This window comes from Amia ocellicauda, chromosome 16 (assembly GCF_036373705.1).
Source record: "Amia ocellicauda isolate fAmiCal2 chromosome 16, fAmiCal2.hap1, whole genome shotgun sequence".
Taxonomy (NCBI): Eukaryota; Metazoa; Chordata; class Actinopteri; order Amiiformes; family Amiidae; genus Amia; species Amia ocellicauda.
Genome location: NC_089865.1, coordinates 9,158,814 through 9,181,622, shown reverse-complemented (window position 1 = coordinate 9,181,622; position 22,809 = coordinate 9,158,814). Strand labels below are relative to the sequence as shown.

Here is a 22,809-nt window from a genome sequence, read left to right as displayed (position 1 = left end):
ACAGGGAGTGAGAGCATTGTCCTCCTACATTTCTTTTCAGCTCTACCACTGACCTTGACTGCATTCCAATCTCAGCCTTGGTTAAACTGACATCTTGCACCTTAATAGGTCTTTTAACTCCACAGCTTTTTTTTTTTTTTTTCCTCCTTTAATTTCACAATTTCATGTTTGACTGCACAAACTCAAATGGTGGCTTACTTCTTTAACCTAAACATATCTGCCCTTAGAAACCAACTGGTCTATACAAAAGACTCCTTGAGATTTACTGTATTTATTCTTGTGTATCTTCTTCAACTTTTGTTGTTGTATTTTTTGTTTTTTGGATCACAAGACCGGTTAAGCTCCATAGAGTAATCATAACTTATTACAATATTTCTTTGTCTGGGTAGGAAGTAAATCGCCTGTGACGTGTGAAGTGCATAGAAAACACTGGACTCTTCAGAACAAACAAGTCATATATATTAAATGTTTAAAGCACAGCATAGATAGGCATTTTATGTGTATTGCATTTAAATATCTTTAATATTAATAACCTTTGCATTTAGATGACTAGGACATTTTGTGTGTGTATATATGTATGTTTACAACGGCTCTGTGGCAAAGTTAATGGATGCAAATGTCCTAATAATACTCTCAAGCCTACTTTCTGAACAGTGGCCACAAAATAGTTATGCTATTAGGGGTATAATTATATACAGACAAACTATACATCTGTAATTTAAAAGAAGTATCAGTGCTTTCTTCTGTGGAAATTAGGGAGATGTATGTTTTATGGCGACTAATTTATTGACTTTGCTTTTACATTGTCAGTAGAAACTGTGAACATCGTTTATTAGGCAAGAACTGCTTAATCTTCATTATTTTATGTTTGTTCCTTTAATAATTACCACATTGCTTTGAAATCTTGTCTTATGGGGATGAACTAAAAGACTTTGTATTATTCAAAAACCTAAACTATACAATACTAGAAAACAGTTCAAGTTCAAGGTAAAGCAGTTCCATCTTTTCAGTGTTCACCATATAAGGTCCTTTGAGAAACGCAATGAAAGGGTTGCCAAGAAAGTGACTTTTTGATTCAAAGCCTCTTTACATAATCTTTCTGCGTGTCCCCAGTTAGGTTCACTCAGGTGGGTTCTGGCCGGTATCACTTCACACTTGGTGGCCAATTCAATGTTTGGCATGTTGGCTGTGTCTGAAAATATTTCAGTGGAATATATATGGAAATAATAGACATGAGTGAGTGTACACTTATGGAAAAGTGTCTGAGAGAGAGGCCAGTCATGCTTCTGCCCATAATGTCTATTTAAGATGCATTTAAAAAAATAAAAAATGTATTAATGGAATTATAATTTACGCAGGGAGAATATGGCGTTTGCTTTACACGATACATGCCTTCTCTTTTTAACATGAGCCTTTATCTGGGGTAAGCTGCACACACAATTGACAGCGTTGTGCGGCTTAGGAAGTGTGTGTCCGTACGCTTCAAGATAACATAAGCGCTATGGTTTTTAGTTGAAACTCATTTGGGATGCCAGAGCATTACTACATTAGCTTATTAGCTTATGAAGGAAAAGTGAAGTGTTTTGTAATAAATGTATTATTTATTACAAAACACTCATTTAAACAAGGGTTTTATTAAGGAAAGCGGGGAATTGCACTTGCTTCCAGTAGGCTTGCTCAGTTCCCTTTTTGACTAAGCTTTTCCCTTTTGTAGCTGCATGATTTGCTCTGTGGAATTAAAGTACCCACTAGAGAGGTGGCTGTGCTGGAACACAGTGCTTCTTGCTTGACTGATCAATAATTAACTAGTGGCGTACCGGCTTAGGAGTTTCTCTAAGTTGCGTACGTATAAATAACTGTAGACTTTTAAGCATCATAAACTGCTTGTGAAGCATGTGCTCTCCATGCATCATGTGACAGTTCAGTGAGAGGAGTGGACAAACATGTCATTCATGATTCATAATTCGCCTTAAGATGAAACACGTGTTTTTAGAGGAAACCTTATGAGGTTATTTTAGTTTGAGCAAAAAACATCATTGCACAGACTGGGGTGTGAGCATGTATTTCAGAGGCTGCAAAAGGGACAAATGGAATTGTGCTCTACATAAAGTGTTTTTTGTATAGGAATAGAAGTATATGTATGTATAATTATACTGCAATATAATTAAAGTTCACTCTCTGTACCATGGTTTCAACAGATTTAAACTATTCTCCCAAACTTTGTAATTATTTAAAATGGCAAATTGAGTATTATTCATAAAGCTATTGAATTTTAAAGATCATTCCTGGTTTTTTTCATCAAACGTCCTGCTCAGTCTAGTTTACATTATCTGTTTAAGGCCTCGTGTGGACTGTTTTACAGTTGGAATAGGCATTTGTTGATTTTACTTTCTGTCGGTTTAAGACCGATACTAAGTTCTAAATATGTACGTTTGTATTTGTTTATTTTCAGAATCATATTCTGTGTCAACAGAAAATGGAGGCAAATCTGAATCGGTGGCTAGTCTGCAGCCCCAGACCTCAATGAGCTCCATCCCAACCAGCTCCCCGGGCCCCAAACGATCAGGGAACACACTGAAGAAATGGCTGACCAGCCCCGTGCGCAGACTCAGCAGTGGCAAAGCAGACAGTAGCGTCAAGAAGATACCAAGCAAGCATAAAAAGAGGGACCCCAGGAAGAGCCTGGACTTGGGCTCACCTAAACCTGGAGACAATGAAACCACTCCACAAGATGACAGTGCCGATGAGGTAGCATTTCCATCAGTTTTGAAAAGTAGACTGTGAAGGGGTCTCAAAATGTGTTCCTTTTTTTTTTTTTTTTACAGATTACAGTTGTTTGGAAGATCACTTTGTTTCTGAGGCAATTTAAACATGCTAGGATTTTTCTTGATTTATTGATTAGCAGACGCCTTTAACCAGAGTCAAAAAGACCAAAACATAATGGAACCAACTTGGAACTCTCCAGAGATCTCCAGACATCAGGAATATATCACCCTATTTTGGCCCAAATTGTTTGATTCCATTATAGTGAGGTTAGTGTCAATGAAAGGCCAAATTCTGTGCAGGCTGCCATTAAATGGAGATTCCCCACCTATTCAAACAGACGATGTGTGTTGATTTTGTAATCTGGCCAGAACTCTCCTAGAGACAAAACAAGGATAACCAGTACCATTCTATGTGAAATACCTGACCCATGTATTATTGAACCCAGTTCACCATAAAAGAAAGGATACTTGATTACGGCTGCAGAGTTTAAATATTTTGGATCTGAAAAACAATTAGTAGTTTATATCTTTCAAATGTGCTATACAATGTATTGATATATCCCAGGGGACTACAACTTAGTACACTAAGTGTCCCTATCATTCTATTAACCTTAATAAGTTATTGCCTCACAGCACATCCTAAACAAAGCTTCTTGATGAATTAATCCATTCTCTCCAGAAGAAAATGTGGGTATATCATGGGACTTAAGCAAAAATGTCTTATTCTTTCTGCTTATTTTATTAAATTCAGTAGCCTCAATGCAAGGTTTTATGCTAAAACATAGCTTATGTGTTTAACTTTAGTAAAGGAGGATGAAAAAAACTCCATTGCACACCATACGTTCGGTGTGTTAGGGTGACTGACTCCAAAGCAGCACTTTGAAGAACGAAACCAACGTTTTGTCCATGTTTTTATAGTAGCCTCTAACACGGAATAGCCAAATTGTATTAAATCTGACTCACTCCTGCTGTCCCCAGCCTGGGGAGATGTAAGCAACACATGCGTCCTCTGAGAGCCAAGCATCGTTGTGCCATCCATTTCTCTGTATAATGGTTTATGTGAAATAACATGGCTTCAGGCATCAGCTTAGATAATTAATGTTTTAAGCTTCCAAACAAAGAGAACAAGTTACAAACATTTGCATCTCACGGATAATTCGGTAACTTCTTCTTCTTTGTACTCTTTGATTTTGAAATTGTGCACTTTGAAAAAGCAAAAAAGCCGTGCGGTGGTGGTTCTTATCTTTTATGAGAGTTAGCGCTGACCCTTTGTCATATGCAAATCTCATGATCCTGCTGACGTTTACACCTTGCTTTTTCAATAAACAGATTTTCCTGAAAGAAGAAAGGAACTTTGTTTCAGTACTGACATTTCAAATGTACATGAAACAGGAAAATACCAAACAAAATAGATTCATATCAGCTTTTTGGTTTTTAATTACACTTCAATGATTTGCATGTATTTATCAGACAGGATGTGAAAAACACTGGTGATAATGTTTACGGTTATTCTTGCCAATGTATTTCTATCATTTGATCCTTTTACGAGCTTTAACTGTGCTTTTTATATCAACAAAACTCAATTTATTTTTTTTACATAAAAATCAGTAGATATGTACACATTTACTTTAGATGTTTGCCCAGTACTCTGATGATTCACTGACTGAACTGGTCTGTGTCATAGATGTGCTGTTTTGCAGAGTGGTCTCCTACAAACTAGACCCATTGTCCTCAATGTTTTACATCATGTATCTCCGTTTTCAATCTTTGTATTGTAAGATCTTATGAATGGCCAAACTATAGACCCACTAAAATGGTTCATAGACGTTCAGATGTCATTCCCTGTGGCAATTAACTTTCTGTCCCATATAATGTAATACTAACAAAGAGCTACTGTGGTGCAGGGCACTGCTGTGATCCTCGCAGTCCATCTATTGTGTAATTACAATGGATTTCATTATTTCATTTTTTTATTTTTTTGCTCTCCTTTTCTGCAGAAGGGAAGGAAGGATGGCATGATCAGTGGCACACTGTCCAAGTCGTCTTCTGGAATGCAGAGTGGAGGAGAAGAGGAACAAGATGAAGAATCGCACACCCCACTTCCTCCCCCTATGGAAATTATAAAGGACGGCTCTTCACAGGAAGAGAAGGTATGATGCTTAACAGAGAGAGAGAGAGAGAACTCCTACCTTTTAGTTCATGCAAAGCTCAGTGTTTCAATAGGCAGTAATAGAAACATACAATTTTAATCCCCTGGCAGTTAATGATGAGGTTTTGGATGAACAGTGAACTAATGTTTACTTTGGGTACACTTTAGCTACCCTCCATTTGCAGTATCATTCAACACAAGCTCATAATGAGTCTCCACCTGTCACCTTTTCCCCCAGTTTGTACCTCTTGCTGCTAACAAATGAGTTTGCTGCTTAGCTTGTCTCTGCTGTCAGTCTTTAGCTGTCTTACCCATCTGCACCTATTAATCCTGTACATTCTCTTGGTGTGGTTTGTGTATTCTGGCCTTGTTTCACAAGACGTGCTGCCACCAGAAGCCTTAATAACACACAGTTGTCACACTAATGTTGTTGCCTTTAATGCATTTTATAGTATGAGTGCTGGCTGAATTGGATGTTTCAGATGTTGAGATATTTATATCATTTGTTTTATATTATTATACTGTTTTTTTCTGCTTTCACCAGGTCTTCAGAGTTGCATTGCATAGGGTTCTGTTCTGCTGTATACCAAAATATTTACACATTTATAGTACAATCCTACATGACTTCTTGTTTAGTTGTATATGTATAAACTCACTGGTTTACTTGAAAAATAGGTTGCCTTTTTTATATTGAGATGCACATTTAGCAACTGACTTGGGCTTGGTTAATATATGCTGATAACCATTGCTAATATTTATTGTATTTACATAGAATTCAAGCATTCATTAGGCTATATCATGAGATATGTCATTATATACTACTGCAATAGCAAATGCTGCCAAGAAATGTTAGGCTAAGTCTAAGGCTAATGAAGCATCATATTCAATGTATGTATTTTTAAGTAGAGTATCTGTGAGCCAGCTGTGGTTCATTTGACTCATTAATGGAATATTCCTTATGCTCGGGCTCATGTGGGTGTGGAGAAGTCTGCATTAGTCAGTAGGTGAACACAATCTGAAGCCCCTGTCAACTATTGTCATTCACTTGCACCTTGCTCTTCATAACATGAAGAAAGAAATTAACAAAAGATACCTTGTTCTTTCCAATTATGGAAAGGCTTTGTGGGGTGTCTTGCAGTGAATTATATTTATAGTATGTATTTTTAGCATTAGAAAAAGCAGAATTTAGTTTTGCAGTGCTGCCGCAGCCCTTTGTATTTAATTTTTTTAAGCTACTGTAACTGGTACCTTAAACAATTATTGGTTCTTGCCTTGAAACCTGAATGTCAGAAGCCGAGATGCAGCCGTCTTGCCTTGCAATTTCATGTGATATTCCTCCTAGTCTTTCCACTAATTCTTACCCACTGTCCCTGACCGCTGGTTTAATAACTGCCTTTGTTTCTTTTTCCCTATCCCTTCTCTCCATCTTGCTAACATGCCGTCCCTTTTATCACACTGTGCCTTGCAGTCTTCCTCATTGCTTACTGCCCGTCAGTGCTCAGCTGATGTCCCCAGTGCTGCGGATCTTGTCAGTGCAATAGAAAAATTGGTCAAAAGTAAGCTGGTAAGTGTGGTGTTTCAGCACTGGAGACAGAATAGCAGGTGAACAGGCCTGGCTCAGATTACTAAAGAAAGGAAATCCTCCAAATAAACCCTTTGACTGCTCAGTAGTGCAATGAAGCGAATAGGGTTTGTAGGGAGACTCTTTAATGGCTGTCATTTGTGTTGTCGGTCAGTGAGGCTGAGAATACATTTTCCTGTACTGAAGGCACACATGAACAAGAAACACCACATTGATTGAAAGTTTCCCACATGTATTAGGACCTTGTATGGGTATTTGCATATACTGTTGATAAAGGGTGGCATTATGGTTATACAAAGTATCAAAGGGATTTTTTTTGTTTTACACTTGATGGCATCTAGCAGTCTGTGGCAGTTTGGTTCACATTAATCATGTAACATTGCTTTTATGACATTGGTGTCTTTTAAATGTTTTTCCTACATAATGTGTGTTTAGGTTTGTGTCTGTTTTAAAGTCCAATTAAACTGTTTATCTTAGAAAAGGAAGATCAAGCATGCTACAATCTAATCTCCATTAACATGTCAAATCAACCTTGAACTGGTTATGAAATGCACTGAATTATTTAAAAAAGCAGACATGATTTAAATCATAATGCAAGTTTTTTTTATATTTATATTTTAAATATTATTTCTTCCCCTTCAACGTTCACCTTCCATAATGCAAATAGAATAAAGATAAATATCCATCTCTTCCTGAAGCCAAAACCAGAGCTACATCATATAACTTTATCCCCTTTATGTTGATATCGGAGACCTTTGAAGTGAAATAAGGAATACAGGCATATGATCAAGTGATGACTTCCCCTCCAGCAACTTACTTTTTTTCTTTTTTTTTTCCCTGTTTTATTCTGTTTGAATCGTTGCAGAACGTGAGAAAAAGGTTGTGTATACAAGCACTGTCTTTACAAACGACCTCCACAGGAGTAGCCATTAATATAACAGGAATGCAGATAACAGTGCCTTTGCACCCAGATACAATGGTGCAGTGATTAATGTTTTTTTTTTTTTTTTTTCCTGCCCAGGCTTCAGAATCATATCCAAGTTTTAGCTCCATAAATCAGTCTGAATCGCTGCAGACCAGTGTGCAGCCAAGAAATCCCGAGGTGGAGCAGAAAGCCAAAGCATTACGAGGAAGAATGTGAGTTTGCACAGTGTGCCATCTCTATTTGTTGTGAAAGATAAATGTGATACGAGATCCACACTTTTTATTTATTTCATCCCTCGTGTTTTGAGAACACCATGGTTTAATGGTTTACTTTATTTTATAAGGCTGGCAAATTACTTTTGAATGACTTGATTACTTTAGGTGTGTTTATATTCTGAACATAGTAACAGTTACTATAATTTGGTTGTAAATTCAGCAATGCCTGTGTAGAGGTACCAACTGCCCTTGCAGGATTGAAGAGCAACTTTCATAACTTTAAACACTTAAAGGAACAAATCAGTTTGTTTTCCTATGGAAGGTACATGACCAAAAAACAAATGTGTTTGCGGTTGACCACAGAGTCCATTTGACTGACATTAAATTCAGGTGACCAGTGTTTTATATTTTAGGGGGCTGACTACAATTCAGTAACCACATGCTTCACTTTACTTTTATGTGCATGTCGCCTGGTTTTATTCTGTAATTTTTGTTGGGTTTCTTTTTTTAGAGAAATAAAATACATTGTGTTCCACAATAAGTATGTGAAATGTGTACTGTATGCACCATGTTTCTGGACCTTATATTTATTAAGAATGTTAAAATGATAATTACAGTAGTTTGTTGTACATCCTACAATGAAAAAAGGCAATATCACAATGCATCTGTTTGAATTTGTCCACTAAAACTGGTTATGCTAAAACAAAGATTAAATTATTTAATCTTTACTTCTTCTTGACAGTAAAACCTTTGTCAATAGATGCAGTGTTGACGTTTTGACTTGAAAATCAGCTATTGTAGTGTCTTTGGGCATTGATTATAAACTAAGAGGACTATGTAGCTGTAATTCACTTGTAGGTAACACATTTTCCATTTTCAGTTATTGTTTAGTTTAAATATAATAGTATAATGATTTGGAAGATTTCAGTTAAGAACTCTTCTGATGTGTTTTTCTTTTGTATTTCACTTCCAAATTTAGGTTTGTTCTTAATGAATTGATACAGACAGAGAAAGACTATGTCAAAGACTTGGGCATTGTAGTAGAGGTAAGTGAAATCTATTGGACTGGAACTTAAATCATTATTTAATGTTCCCTTTTGATAGGAATGAGGTTTTTTTTTTAAATCTTGTTAATACATAGGCTGTATGTCAGGCTATTTTTGCTTCTGAAAAAAATGTCCTGGTTATGTTCTTACAAAGTTCAGTGTTTTACTCCAGACCCATTAAAAGCTCTAATTAAGTATATCCATTATCAGTAATTGTCATCATGTACATCTGACTCATTACAGCTCAGATTCTGATGTTTTTAATTATTCAATTTACATTACATTTGCCTTTCCGGGATATTGCTGTCCTCTCTTAAATTTTCTTATTTTGTCATCACTGCATTTACATGTATTTTTAATAACTCCAACACCTGTTATATCTGTGGTTAAATGTATACCTTGTGAAAGTTTTCCAGCTCTTCTAAAACATGCTCGTAGAAGCAGTTACCACTAATATTACTTAAATAAACTACTGAAAATGTACTTTGACATTGAAAATTGCCCCTGGATCTGTGGGGTATGTTCATTGTATGTGGCACTTGTGTTTTTTTGTAACTGTGGTAAATAACATAAATAATTCCCAAACTGAATAGCTACTGGCCTGTACTAATTGTTGGTTATTTCTTTCTTCAGGGATTTATGAAAAGAATAGAAGAAAGGGGGATCCCTGAAGACATGAAAGGAAAGGACAAAATCGTTTTTGGAAATATCCATCAAATATATGACTGGCACAAAGAGTAGGTTTTCATCTTTTTGAAGATCTTTTGATGTGAACTAAATGTCTGATTTCCAAAGGTATGAAAGACAGAACATTTTAGACTGAAATGTGTTAAAATGTGGAGAAAACAAATCAAGCACTCCCAAAATAAAGCAAAGTCAGATATGTGCACAGTATATATATGGGCCATTTATTTTGCAAATAGTCTTAAAATTGGATGTTTGGTAAATCTGGTATTTACATTTTGCAATTCAACATCAGTCTAGTTAATATGACTTCTGCTAATAAGTGTACATTTTTTTCTGCACAAAACACTACAAACACTGTGTGAAACATTTTCTTGTAGTTTTTTCCTGGGTGAACTGGAGAAATGTCTTCAGGACCACGACAGACTGGCAGAGCTTTTCATAAAGCATGTGAGTATGGGTTTCCCAGTCCTACATACCTGCCACTCCTTTAATCAAACATTCTGCAGCTTGTTATGTTTTAGACTTTAGACAATTTAATTTTAATTCGGTCTCTTGAGGACAAGAACTTTCAAAAACAGGAAAAATATTTCTGTCTCTTAAATTAATGTTAGCACTGTTGAGTTAAATTACCTTAAATGTGCCTTTTTAAGGTCTTATGTACAAGATGTACAAGTCCATATTGTCCTGTGCTGGAACATTGGAAGACTGACAAAGCTAAGATGTATAAAATGCATCTAATGTGGTTTTTTTTTCCCCTTATAGGAGAGGCGCTTGCACATGTATGTGGTTTACTGTCAAAACAAACCTCGGTCGGAGTATGTTGTCGCTGAATATGATGCATACTTTGAGGTAAACTTTAACATTTTTCAATATTGTAGAAAGTTTCTATAGTTGTTTTTTTTTTAAACTGCCTTTTAACCACACACATCATTTGAATCTTTGCTAATCACAATATTTGTAATGGTATCTTTTTTCCCTGTAAACTTTATATATCTGTTCTAACTTATTTTAATTGCAATCATTGTTCAATATTTGTTTCCTTATTTTAACTCAGGAAATACAGCAAGATATAAACCAGAGGCTGACTTTGAGTGACTTTCTAATAAAGCCAATTCAACGAATAACCAAGTATCAGCTACTTCTAAAGGTAAGAGTGATACTGGGGTCTTCAAAGAGAAAATAGTGGAATGCCTAAAATATAGACGCTTTGTTTGATGCTGCAGTAACCATTCTTGACTCACTGTTTTATTTGCCTGTGTTTTCAAATAATTATGATGTGTAATACTTTATGAAAGAAAATAATGATTGTATAATTTATTGTTTAGGACTTTCTGAAGTACAGTGAGAAGGCTGGGCTTGACTGTCAGGACATAGGGGTAAGCAGTTAAGGTTTTTCCTGTACATTATCCTCTTGTCACAGCTGGAAATATATCCGAGGTCCAGATATGTTAACATATAATTATATTATCTCCATTAAAGCTAGGAGAGGCATCTTAAGTCCAGTGATAAAGCATTACTTAGCAACACATTAGACACTCCAATATTCAATTTCAGCGGTAATGGAATCTGTAATTGTATCGTTAACAGCCTGGTGCACAGTGTATGAGTTATCACTTGGCTAGCTTGTTGCTATGGACAGTCCTGGATATGTAAGTTTCATGCTCCTTTTTTGAGGAAACTGGCCTGATACCACCATGATTTGCCATTCTGAGTAATCCTTTATTGGAGCTGCTGCCTGATAAATGATTCAAGCGTTCGCAGGGACACAATTAAATTTTGATGTCTCCCATGTTGTGGAAATGTTATATTAATCAGAATAGATAAGGAAAGAGCATTAGCCTTAGGTTCATGTTCTTGCACTGGTATGATTGGATTACAATAGATTTCTTTCAGTCTAACAAACTGAGGTAATTCTGGGAAACCGACCCAGTAATCATTTCCGTGTCCTGTTCTCACAGAAAGCCGTTGAATTGATGTTCCTTGTTCCTAAACGTTGCAATGACATGATGAATCTTGGACGTCTACAAGGTTTTGAGGTAAGGAATTGTGCACCACTCTTAAGACTTCAAGTTATACAGTCATTGAATTGTTGTAAGATTAGCAGATGCATTACAATCTACATTGGTACCTGCCATGTCCTTCAATAAAAAGTCTATTGTATGAAGGTAATGATACATAAAATTACATTAGAAGCTTGTTTTACAATTTCAGTCATTTGGAATTTGGAATGTTTAAGAACAAACTGAATTTAAATGAACACTATCAGTCTCAGACTGCTTTATTTCTTGACTGCAGGGAAAGCTGACAGCTCAAGGAAAGCTGCTGCAGCAGGACACCTTCTTCGTCACGGAGCAGGACACGGGCGTGTTATCTCGCAGCAAGGAGCGCAGGGTTTTCCTCTTTGAGCAGATTGTCATCTTCAGCGAGCTCCTGAGAAAGGGATCCTCAACGCCAGGCTACCAGTTTAAGAAAAGTATTAAGGTAAATATGAAATGTATCGTGCATATCACCAGGACTGGGTAAAAACTGTTATTTAGTGATGGCAAAACCCTTGTAATGTTGCCACCAGTAGGTATATTTTGGTATTACTTTGACTAAAGGGTTGGGTTTGAATACTGCAACCTTATTATTTATGTATTTATTTTATTGAATTGTTTAACCCCTCTGTCCTTTTTGTTTTGTTTGCCTTATAGATGAGTTATCTGAGCATAGACGAGAATGTTGACAACGATCCATGCAAGTTTGTCATGTACTGCCGTGGATCATCAGAAAGGTTTACACTCCAAGCGGCCAATCCAGACATCAAGCAGGCCTGGGTTCTGGACATCAGCCAGGTTCTGGACACCCAGAGGGATTTCTTGAACGGTAGGCAGTGTGGAGCTATGGGACTGTTTGTTTACTCAAACATTTACATAGATAAGTCCTAAATGTGTGTGTATGTACTGACATGTATATTTTCTTCTCAAGACAGAAAACTAGAACTTCTCCCAATATCTTTACTGTGATAAAATTCTCAGTGGTAAAATATTTACGAATAACATTTGTCTTAATGATGGCCTTCGGGTTTACTGAATGAATACTATACTGTTCGCACAAGGACTAATGAATGCAAGCAGTGGTGTTCCTTCATCAGCAGCCATGTGTTTGCATGCATGCAAAAGAATAATACCCGGCTCACTGGGAACTTTTAGTCTACGATGAAGAAGAAATGCTACATTTCTGTATCTACACAGGCAAGTTGTGTATATCACAGTGAATGCATTAGATGGATATATTTAGTGAAAAGACTATTAGTAGAAATGTAAACAGTATTGTGTAAATTACTATGGGCTGGACTGGAATGTGGCAAGGCAGAAAGGGAAGCCAAACAAAGTGTTTAGACTCTCAAAGTTGACCTCAGTATGATGAACAACACTTATGTGTCTGTTTATGTGTATTTTATGTGTGCAAGTTATTCAGTTTGGTGTATATTAGATGCCAGTGTATTCTGGAGAGGAGACAAATAATGATAAATACTTGCACATGCCAAACAAAGCCAAGGTGAAATGGTCACGTTATTAATTTTGTTATTAACAGCTTTACAGTCTCCGATTGAGTACCAGAAAAAAGAATACGGGACTCATTCGTTAACCAGGAACCCGTCGAGCAGTCGGATACCCCAGTCGAACAACCGTCCCCATTCCTCCACTTCCGTCGGGGCAGAGAAGCCACCCATGTCAGGCCGAAACACGACGGTACTACCCTTGAAGTTATCTACCTCTAATGGCAGCCCTTGCTATGATCATCATAAACATGCAGAGAGATATGAACTGGGCAAGGTTAGTCAAAAAGAGATTTGTGAAAAAAGATATATATTTATATCCCGTGACAGTGGCAAATATATGACCACATAGAATACTTTCATGGGTATATTGTCTATTAAAGTACAGAGTAGTAGCACAATATGTAAATACAGAAACAGCTGAATATGGCTGTAATCTAAGGCACTTTGTTAGCAGTGCTAGTGCTGGCCTATTTCTGTTGTACACCAGCTGGAGACTAGCTCTCTAATTTTTTAGTTTACACCCTTGAATTAATCTACCAGACATGCCAATAAATTTGAGCTTGTGCTTTGTCAACTTGCTATGCTGAATGTGGCACTAAGAGGCTGGTTAAACCCACTCTTATAATGTCTTAAAGATGAGTATTTATGTTTGGCCTCGTGTCATTTTCTGGCCTCATTTATGAGTTCTTGCAGCACCGAGGATAAAAATAAGTGAGACAGATTTAGGTTTAAATGTCGTGAGGAAACAGGCCATGCTATTCTATCTGCCTCACATACAGCTCAATTAGGAAAGTGTTACCAAGTCACAATCATTTATTTTTTCATAACATTTTCCTCTCATGCAATTTTTAATAATAGTTAATTAAGGTATCAAAATTAATTAAGTACCAAAACAGTTTTTAGTAGTACTGTAACTGTTTCCTGTTTGTTTGTTTTTGTGTATGTGTTTTTACTTTTATTAACAGATCGATACAGCTGGATGTAATGGGATGTCATCCACTATGATGGTGACCCAAGACTACAATGCACTGAAAGAGAACGAGATCTGTGTGATTCAGGGCGAGATGGTACAAATCCTTGCAACTAACCAGCAAAATATGTACCTGGTATATCGGCCTGCAAACAATCAGTCCCCAGCTGCTGAAGGCTGGGTTCCAGGAAATATACTGGGCCCCCTGAATAAAACCTACATAGAAAATGCTGACGGAAGCATCAAGTAAGTGCTAGTTGGCTTCCATTGGAGCACTGTATGGATTGTAGAGGAAGTGAAAGAGATGGTGGGCTCCCCTGTTGAGTCTGCCCAGATATCCATTGGAACTAACTCTTAAATGCTGGATCTGAAGCAGGGGAAGTCTCAAAAGACATCTCTTTTTTTTGTTAATATATGTACAAATAAATAAATAAATAAATAAATAAATAAATAAAAGGACATTAGGACAGTCATGGCCTGTTTCATGTTTAAAAAAAAATCTTACATCAGCGTGGAACTGACTGGACTGGACATTAATTTCTGTTTGTTTAATTTCTAACGTTTTTGTTTCTTTAAACATTTGGCAAAAAAGGCCATACGTTGGACTGAGGCCTATTTCTCCAAAAGGAGAGATTTTATGTTATTGTCTATGGCAATTTGTTTTGTACAGCTTGTATTTTTCTTTTTTTTATTTCAATTTTTCTTTGTCATTTTCAAATATGTTGGCAGTTTACTGTAAAAAAATATTGTTTTTTTGCCAAGACTCTTTTCAGTACATTCCTGTATAAAGTCTTTTGCACTATTTAAGAAACCCATATTAATTAAGTCAGGTTGTGCAATATTATGATAGTCACAATGTTCATCATTGTACTTGTAATGTAACTAATAATTTTAAATGTATTATTTTAAATATGTAAAATAAATTTTCAACATGAGCATGATTTAATATAGCAAAATAAGTTGAACTTGTTTTGCTTGTAAAAAAAAACAAACCCATCAACAGTGATGTTTAACAGTGATGGATAATATTTCAGCTAGACTAAGTTTCCAAACCACCTACTGAATCTTTTAACATTAGAAACTTAGAAGGCAAAAATATTTAAAAAAACAAACAAACAAAAAAAGAACAGAATCAGTTATTATTTCTATTTGAATATTTAAGACTATCATCAAAATCAGTTCCAGCCATTTTCAAATAATGTTGATTTAAATTTGTCTATAGATGTTAAGAACTGATACCATTTTCCATTATTCGTATCTGCAATAGTTTGCTTTTTAGAATCAGTGTTGCAGATTAAGTATTTTCCCCCGGAATTAAGTAAACAAATAAATAATAATGCATCATTATTGTGGCTGACTATTAATATCCTTCTTTAATGATGAACCATTTTATGAATTGTGGATTACATTAAAGTTGATCATTTTCCTCTTTGAAATGTGATGGTGTATTTTACTTGTAACACAGAAATGTTACCTTTTACCCATGGACTCACTTTATATAACTTTTTTGTTTTGGTGTTGCAGTAGTATGTATTATAATAGAGGTAAATATGTATTTCTCACCAGGCCACACTAGTTCTCAGCAGAACAATTTTGTGTAATAAGCAGCTTCTACACTACAGATATTATTTTGAAAGAGTTGCCTAAGCAATCCACACTTTAGACTTAATGTCATAAAAAATACAGAAACACAATTACTCTATCTCTATATTAAATTATTAATATCCTTTAGAGGTAAGTGACCCAAGACTTCCTTGCACTTGCATCTTCTGCTGCTTATTAAACAAATGTTATATTCATAATGTCAAAGTATTTGTTTGATAAGATATTATGGAATATAACTTGACTGCTTAATCAATCAATGTACTTCTATTATAAAAGCAGCAAAGAGAAACTACAATTCCAAAATATACTTGATTTAAGTTTATCAACTTGCAGATTTAAGGCTGCAGCACCATAACTTCCTTTTTTTGAACTTTTACACAATATTTGGCACAACTTTTCTACTTATTTTTTTGCTTCAGTTCTGCGTTTCCTGTTTATTTTTGAGACACTTTCAATTCCAGAAGAGGAAACTTTTTTTTTTTTGTCCCCCTCTTTTTCAAATAAAGTGGATGGCCCTCCCCTTTTCCCCCTCCCCATATCGCTGTGACCTCCAATTTTGACTGGTGCATTTTTTGGTACAACAGGAAGTCTCTTTCTTGGCACACCCTGCGCATGAGAAAGCGAGCAGAAAAGGAGAGCAGTGGCAAAAGTGAAGCAAAGGTTGAGAATGGACCGCGTAAGACCAAGGAAATTCTGAGCAACAAGGTCACTGTTAAAGTGAGTAAGCAGGCATTTAGGAGCTGTATGCCACCTGCCTCCCCACATGTATTTAAAAAAAGAACAAAAACTCACCTTGACTTTTTTTTTTTTGGTTGCCTTTTTGCATGCTACTGACAATTTTTTATATTTGAGTTAGTTATGCATTATACTTAACGTAACGTAAGCAAAGATATGTGGACTTGTTTGTCTGCAAATTGTCTGCAAACAAGATTTTATGCATCCTATACAAAAAGGCTGCTGTTGATGCCTCCACAAAGTGATTTTCAAGGTCTGAAATGAGTGACTCAGAGCCTGACTCTTGATTTATATGGAAAAACAAAAATGCATTTTAAGATTTAACTTCTGTTTACATACCACAGTTATTTTATGCTTTTTATGTTCAACTGCATGTTGCTAATCTCACTTTTTTTATTTGACTTGAATGGACTGAGGCTGCCATACATAACAGTGAGATGGTTATGACCTTAAAATAAATTGGAGTGCTTTCCTGAGGGTTTCTCTTACTTAATGTACTTCAGGTGCAAGTGACCACCTGAAATGTTATTGCTTGTCAACAATATTACTTAATTTCAACGAACAATAACAAAAATGCAGTCAAGAAATAATTACATAATGAAGCTGTGAAATGTTCTTTCAGTAAAGAATGTGATATTGTTTTAAGACCATCTCATTTAATGAATGGCAGCCTGAAATATCAATGTGTTTGGAAAAAATACTATGTTGATATAACATGATTGGTATGTCGGAGTCTTCATTCATTTCTGAAAGTGACTTTACTGCGCAACTATATCTAGTGAGTGTATATGGATCTGGAGATGGAATGGAATGGGAATGGGAATGGGTATGCAAATATATATATATATAAGGCTAAATATAATGTTCCAGTCCCACGGTGAAAGAATACTATTCCTCTGTTGTAGATTGTTTGTTCCACATTACTTAAGAGCTAACATGGATGCTAAAGCTAACCCAATAGTGTTGTCGCAAGGGTCATCTTGCAGGGATGATGTTTCCTAAGGTTTTGTGTCACACATCATATAATTTCTGTGTTAGTGGATTGAAGTCACAAAAAAGATTCAAGTCCTAAAATATACAGAATAAAGGAAAGATACTAGTCTGATCCCTAATTACTGAACAATGGTGGTTGTGTAAGGAATTAATAATTAAAAAAGGCAATAGGTTGCTAAGACATTGAAATCATTTATTTTTTTGTGGTTTTCATAATCAGTTTGGATTTTCAAAGGATTATGTATTTATTTTCATCTAACTGCTGTTGTGCATTTCTATTAATTCATGAATCCCAAACCCAGTGGTTCACAAGTGTCCTAAGTCAGGGGATCTCTTCTGAGAACAGAACTTTCAATATGGACCTCACAAAAGTTGAGAACCAGTGCTCATGGAGGTGCTAAAATGTGATAATAGATTATACCAACTAGAGTTTTATGTTTGTTTGTTGTTAACACCTGAACTAAAATGTGTTCAATACGATACTTCCTATGTCAAATTTGAATGCTTAGTTTATACTCTGCTCATCTGAACCTTAACGAGGCGGCCTTTATTGAGGACCCTCTTGTTGATCTCCGAAGTCTCCCTGTTTTGAGAACCACTGGGCTGTTATAACAAGACTCTAATTTTGCTTTCTCTCATTCCACACTGCAGGAGTCTAACAGTTCTGAGGAGTCAGATTGTGATGAACTAGACCCCAAAACTAGCATGGAGGTAGTAATACACATCTCATAATGCATGCTGCCCATAACAAAAATATTGTATTTCCCTCTGTAGATTCCTGTGAATCCCACTGTGGAGATACTCTGCACAAAAACCACTGTAGACGGCTGTTAGTTTTTCTGTTGATGTAGTTTTAATTGTTCTCAAAAGGCACTAGGCCTTAAGAGACAGGACTAGAATGTATCAGCTTCTAATTTCTGCCCAGTTGATCACTAATATCATGGTATGTTCACTTATACCTATTATTGCTGTAGAAGCTTGACCTCAAATATTGCAGTGGTGTAGGGCCTCCTTGCTGGGACTTTATCCTTGCCCCTGTTTTTTTGCTTGTTTGCCCCTATAATTAAATTATGTTTATGTACCAATGGCATCTTAACCAGTAGTTCAGTTCTGTTGTCTAAGGTTTAGAATTTGAATGCACATTTATTAAATTGTCTCTCAACAGACATCTCACTACTCAAATGTTATAAACTCTGAAGAGCAGTTTGAAAGGGTTCCTAAAGAGTAGTAGTATGTATGATAATAGGATAATGAAAATCACATTCTTAAAACATTTGCATTTGGAATTCAATTCAATGCCTGAACTGTATATAAAATGTTAAAATATATAGGATCTGGATTTCTAGCGAGGTGTCTTTTACTTTGCCTACATACTTTTGGATTTTTGCTGAGAGCAGAAATGCCAACAGCAGTATAAATCAGGCAGAGAGCACCTGGTCCTTTAGGGATTCCTGTTCTAGTTTTCATTCTGAACACATGCATTTTAAATAATGTATTAGTAGCATACTGTTTTTCACCTATTATCAGGACATATGTCTAAAAAAACAACATATGTATGTATTTCAGTCATAGCAATGTACAAATGGAAGCTTAAATCTGCCTTCTTCTGGCGTTGTCATGGTAGTCTTGCCCAGCCCCCACCCCCCCATCACCAAAAACAAAAAGGGGGGGAGGGGAACATACTCTGATGTTTCACTTGATGAGAGATGATCTAATGTTCTTAGAACTAACCTGTTTTTCCAAGACACAAATGGAATGCGTGTTTGGCTTTCAAATCAAGTTTGCTGACATTGAGCTGTTCATCCTCAATCACTACAGGATGCTAACAAGGTGACAAGTAGCCAAGTGCACACGGTTGATTATTTGCGGTCTAAAATCCTGTCCTAAAAACAGCATGTGGGAGGAAATATTCTATGGCCATGATAGATTTAACAGGTACATAGTTAGTTATATATAAAAACAAAATACTTCTCTCTCCCAGCACATTTCCTTTACGTGCGTTGCTTGAAAAGAGCCTTTACTGAAATCTAATCTGTACCACATATGGAACAAATACATATTTTTCATATACAGTAAGAATGTGTGATCCCTTTTGTCTATGTACAATGTTAGGGAAATATATTCTATTCGGTAATGCATGCATTTTATATGTTGAAAATGTATTGTAGAAACTAACCTAACCATATATATTCAACCTATAGACCTAAGGATCACACATTCCTACCATATATGAAAAAATATATTCATTCTGTCTGGGACTTTCTGTGTTACATGTATAACTATGACATAACTATACAAAATTTGCATTTGGGTCTTATTACTTATGAACCCTCTTGTTCTGGTTTAGACAAGTCCTCGGTGATGTGTAGAAGAAAAATGTTATTAAAGATGACAATGCATTGAAAGATGCAAGTAGTTCCCAAATTAGGCTCAGAGGCCTCATTGTTCCACAATGCTAAGATCTGATTTATGCATGGTAATTAGAATAGCCTGTTTATGTCTGGTTCATTCTGTTGATCTAATCTGATGTAATGTTGAGGCACAGATCATTTTTGTTTTCTTGTCAGGGAAAGGGAGGTACCTAGGAAAATCATTACAATAATGTTAGTAAAAGTATTCCTGTAAGAGATCTATTGATGAAATGGGAAGCAAAACAGATTTACTGCATCTCTCCAACTACACAAACCTCCTCCTCACCCCCCACTCCTTGAACACTTTTGTTGATTCACTTGATTCTTGACTTTTAGCATGGTACTTTTTAACATGAACAAAAATTATCAGTATATATATTGCATTGAATTAGGTTTTTCAGCCTGGTGAGACAATTTGTTTACCTTTTTTTCATTGCAAATTATCCAAAAAGCTGGCGCACCAAGATAATGTGTAAATGCTAATGTAGTTTGTTGTGTTGCTGGTCAGTGTATTTGTATATATAATTAAGAATTACACTCAGTAATACAACAATAAAATAGAATATTGGCCTCTCACCCATTCCTGAAGTGCAAATAGACCGAAGGACAGCAGACAAGGTCAGATTGTACAATACAGTTTCATATTATTTTCCTCAGTACAGAGTTATCCCCCTGTTCTAGTGCAAAGTACAAAACAAGCTTCTGCAAGTTAATATTTTACTGTTGCCTCAACTTTGTGAAATTATTTACTGTATGTTCAATATAATGGCTGTTTGATCAAAAATGGAACATTGCTGCAACCTAGTGTTCACACACATACACTGTGCAAAAATTATGGAAGGTAAGAAAGTATTTAACCATAAATCTTGTCAATAAATTAAAATCATGTCCACAGCAATAATTATACCAAAATCTAATTTTAAAAGTACACATCATAAATGCTACAACGCATGCATTTAGTTTAAAATTAGGAATTTATTTTACATTTTATATTTATAACAAATGGCAACAACAAAACAAGAATCTATATTACCAATTAAAACACTAACAACAGGCATCAATATACATTTTATAATCTATGTACAAAGGTGTCTATGTAAATAAAAAGTATTTTCTTTCAAAGTCTATATTTCTTATGGTTGAGCCAAAGAATGCAAGTAATTAAATAAACAGAGCTGTATAAACAATTAAGGTATGTATATTCCCCTGATCTGATTCATCTATTTAAAAAAAGGAAAAGGTTATGTTTGATGAGTGAGGAATTGTAATAGTTCAGCCTAACAATCATTCATTTTTTTTTCAGTTACTGAATCCCAATTTCATTCAAGAAGGTAAGAGGAGTACAACATTTTATTTATATTTAGTGAAGAAAAATACCCCGTATATTACAATGTAATGTCAGTGTATAGTAAAGATTTAATTATACAAATTGAATTTGCATAGCTCAATATTACATTCTGAATTGCAGAACAATCTAAAATACAATTGAATAATAAATCAGTTTGAATTTAAGTGCATTTCTGTTGTGGCCTTTAAATAAGGAAAATACAATTTTAAACATAATTTCTATACCTGAAAGTTCTGTTTAAAGATCTATTTTATTTAATCTGATCCAAAACATTTTATTCACAGTTGCACCGGAGTTCCTCATCCCTCTTGCAGATGTCACTTGTGCATTTGGGGAAACTGTAGTCTTGTGTTGTAAAGTTTGTGGACGTCCAAAACCAAATATAACGTTGAAAGGACCAGATCAGAATTTGGTTGTCAACAACAGCCGTTTTACTATAAACATCAGGTACATATTTCCTTTTTGATATAGCCCAATATACCATAATGCTCTATAGAATGTTTATATATATATATATATATATATATATATATATATATATATATATATATATATATATATATATATATATTTTTTTTTTTTTTTAATTAATTTCCCACCAATACATTTTTATGAAATATACTAAATAAATGTTAAATATTAAAAATAAATAATCATAGGTAATATAACTTGACCTTCACCTAAATGCAATTAATAAGAGTTTTAATGGAGTGTTATCAGAAAAAAATAACTTGCCGAAAAGAGCAAATATAGTTTTAGATACTTTTGCAAGATATTCTAATGCAGGATTCTTCTCATTTCTGACACACAGCTTATTTTTACTGCACTTAAAGTTGTTGTGTGTAGAACCAAGTACAGTCCAAACAGAAATATCCCATAGTGGCCTAGCTGATATCATAAGATGATTATCAGTGGGGCAAATAGCACTGATCTGCACCTGTTGAAGTATTCAAATACAACCAAGATATAATTACCAAAATAAAACTAAGCAATATGGTGTCTGGAGTACGTCAGTCTTTTATACTGAATACCAGTGAGGAGAAGTGTGATGAAGATGAAAGCGTACTATAATCATATTGTCCTTTAGGGTAATTAGACTTCTCTCAGCAATCTAATTATCCTCGTTAATCTTTTTCATATTGGAAAAAAACCCTCATTATCACAGTTTCAATGCTCCACATGTCTTCTGAAATTCTCTTCAAGGGATTATTAATCTTCTAGACATTATTCAAACAGAATAAGGACACTTCATAAGAATGGACAGTACTGTCTGAGTAGTTATTACAAATGCATGTATATTGTACCATGTGAAGGAAAATGAAGGGTAAAAATATGAACGGTGGATGTGTTGAAATGTATGTAATATTTATTGGTATTAAGAACTTAATTGAATTATGTAATCTGGATATATTTATGGGAATGTGATCCTAGTTCCTAGTGTGCCATTTTGAAATATGGTATGACAACTGCTGTTTTAAAGACAGTGTATATCAGGATTGTAATATTTATTTAACTTTTACATTTTTCTTGGGAAGTTACCCCTGATTTAACTGCAAATTGAGCCTTGAGATTTTTCTTCCTTGCTGTGTAGGGAAACGGGGGATATATTGCTGAAGATCTGTAACTTGATGCCACAGGACACAGGCATTTACACCTGTGTAGCAGTGAATGATCATGGGACAGCATCTTCTTCTGCCTCGATCAAAGTACAAGGTTGGCAAACAGATTTATATGCATTGTTATAGTTTACAACTATTGTTTTTTGTTTTGTCTTTCCAGTTCTGAGCCCAATTAAAAGTTGTCACGTATTATAAAGTTTGGGTTATATAAACAT

The 22,809-nt window shown here is 35.2% G+C and overlaps 1 protein-coding gene across 5 annotated transcripts in view; it reads left to right on the top strand.

Annotated features, from left to right (window-relative positions):
- Positions 1 to 22,809, top strand: part of LOC136711964 (kalirin) — a 169,884-nt gene that overhangs the window by 142,754 nt on the left and 4,321 nt on the right. For 2 of the 5 annotated variants that reach the window (XM_066688574.1, XM_066688575.1), the window contains 19 exons: positions 2,453 to 2,748; positions 4,763 to 4,915; positions 7,518 to 7,633; positions 8,616 to 8,682; positions 9,316 to 9,419; positions 9,747 to 9,816; positions 10,132 to 10,218; positions 10,424 to 10,516; positions 10,695 to 10,745; positions 11,328 to 11,405; positions 11,665 to 11,850; positions 12,063 to 12,234; positions 12,946 to 13,187; positions 13,879 to 14,129; positions 16,073 to 16,205; positions 17,868 to 17,927; positions 20,931 to 20,958; positions 21,260 to 21,422; positions 22,567 to 22,688. In XM_066688574.1, the coding sequence (XP_066544671.1) occupies positions 2,453 to 2,748; positions 4,763 to 4,915; positions 7,518 to 7,633; positions 8,616 to 8,682; positions 9,316 to 9,419; positions 9,747 to 9,816; positions 10,132 to 10,218; positions 10,424 to 10,516; positions 10,695 to 10,745; positions 11,328 to 11,405; positions 11,665 to 11,850; positions 12,063 to 12,234; positions 12,946 to 13,187; positions 13,879 to 14,129; positions 16,073 to 16,205; positions 17,868 to 17,927; positions 20,931 to 20,958; positions 21,260 to 21,422; positions 22,567 to 22,688 (2,472 nt within the window). Of the gene's footprint in view, positions 1 to 2,452; positions 2,749 to 4,762; positions 4,916 to 6,382; positions 6,479 to 7,517; positions 7,634 to 8,615; positions 8,683 to 9,315; positions 9,420 to 9,746; positions 9,817 to 10,131; positions 10,219 to 10,423; positions 10,517 to 10,694; positions 10,746 to 11,327; positions 11,406 to 11,664; positions 11,851 to 12,062; positions 12,235 to 12,945; positions 13,188 to 13,878; positions 14,130 to 16,072; positions 16,206 to 17,867; positions 17,928 to 20,930; positions 20,959 to 21,259; positions 21,423 to 22,566; positions 22,689 to 22,809 lie in introns of all 5 variants that reach the window. The other 3 variants (XM_066688573.1, XM_066688571.1, XM_066688572.1) reach the window with 3 other exon arrangements.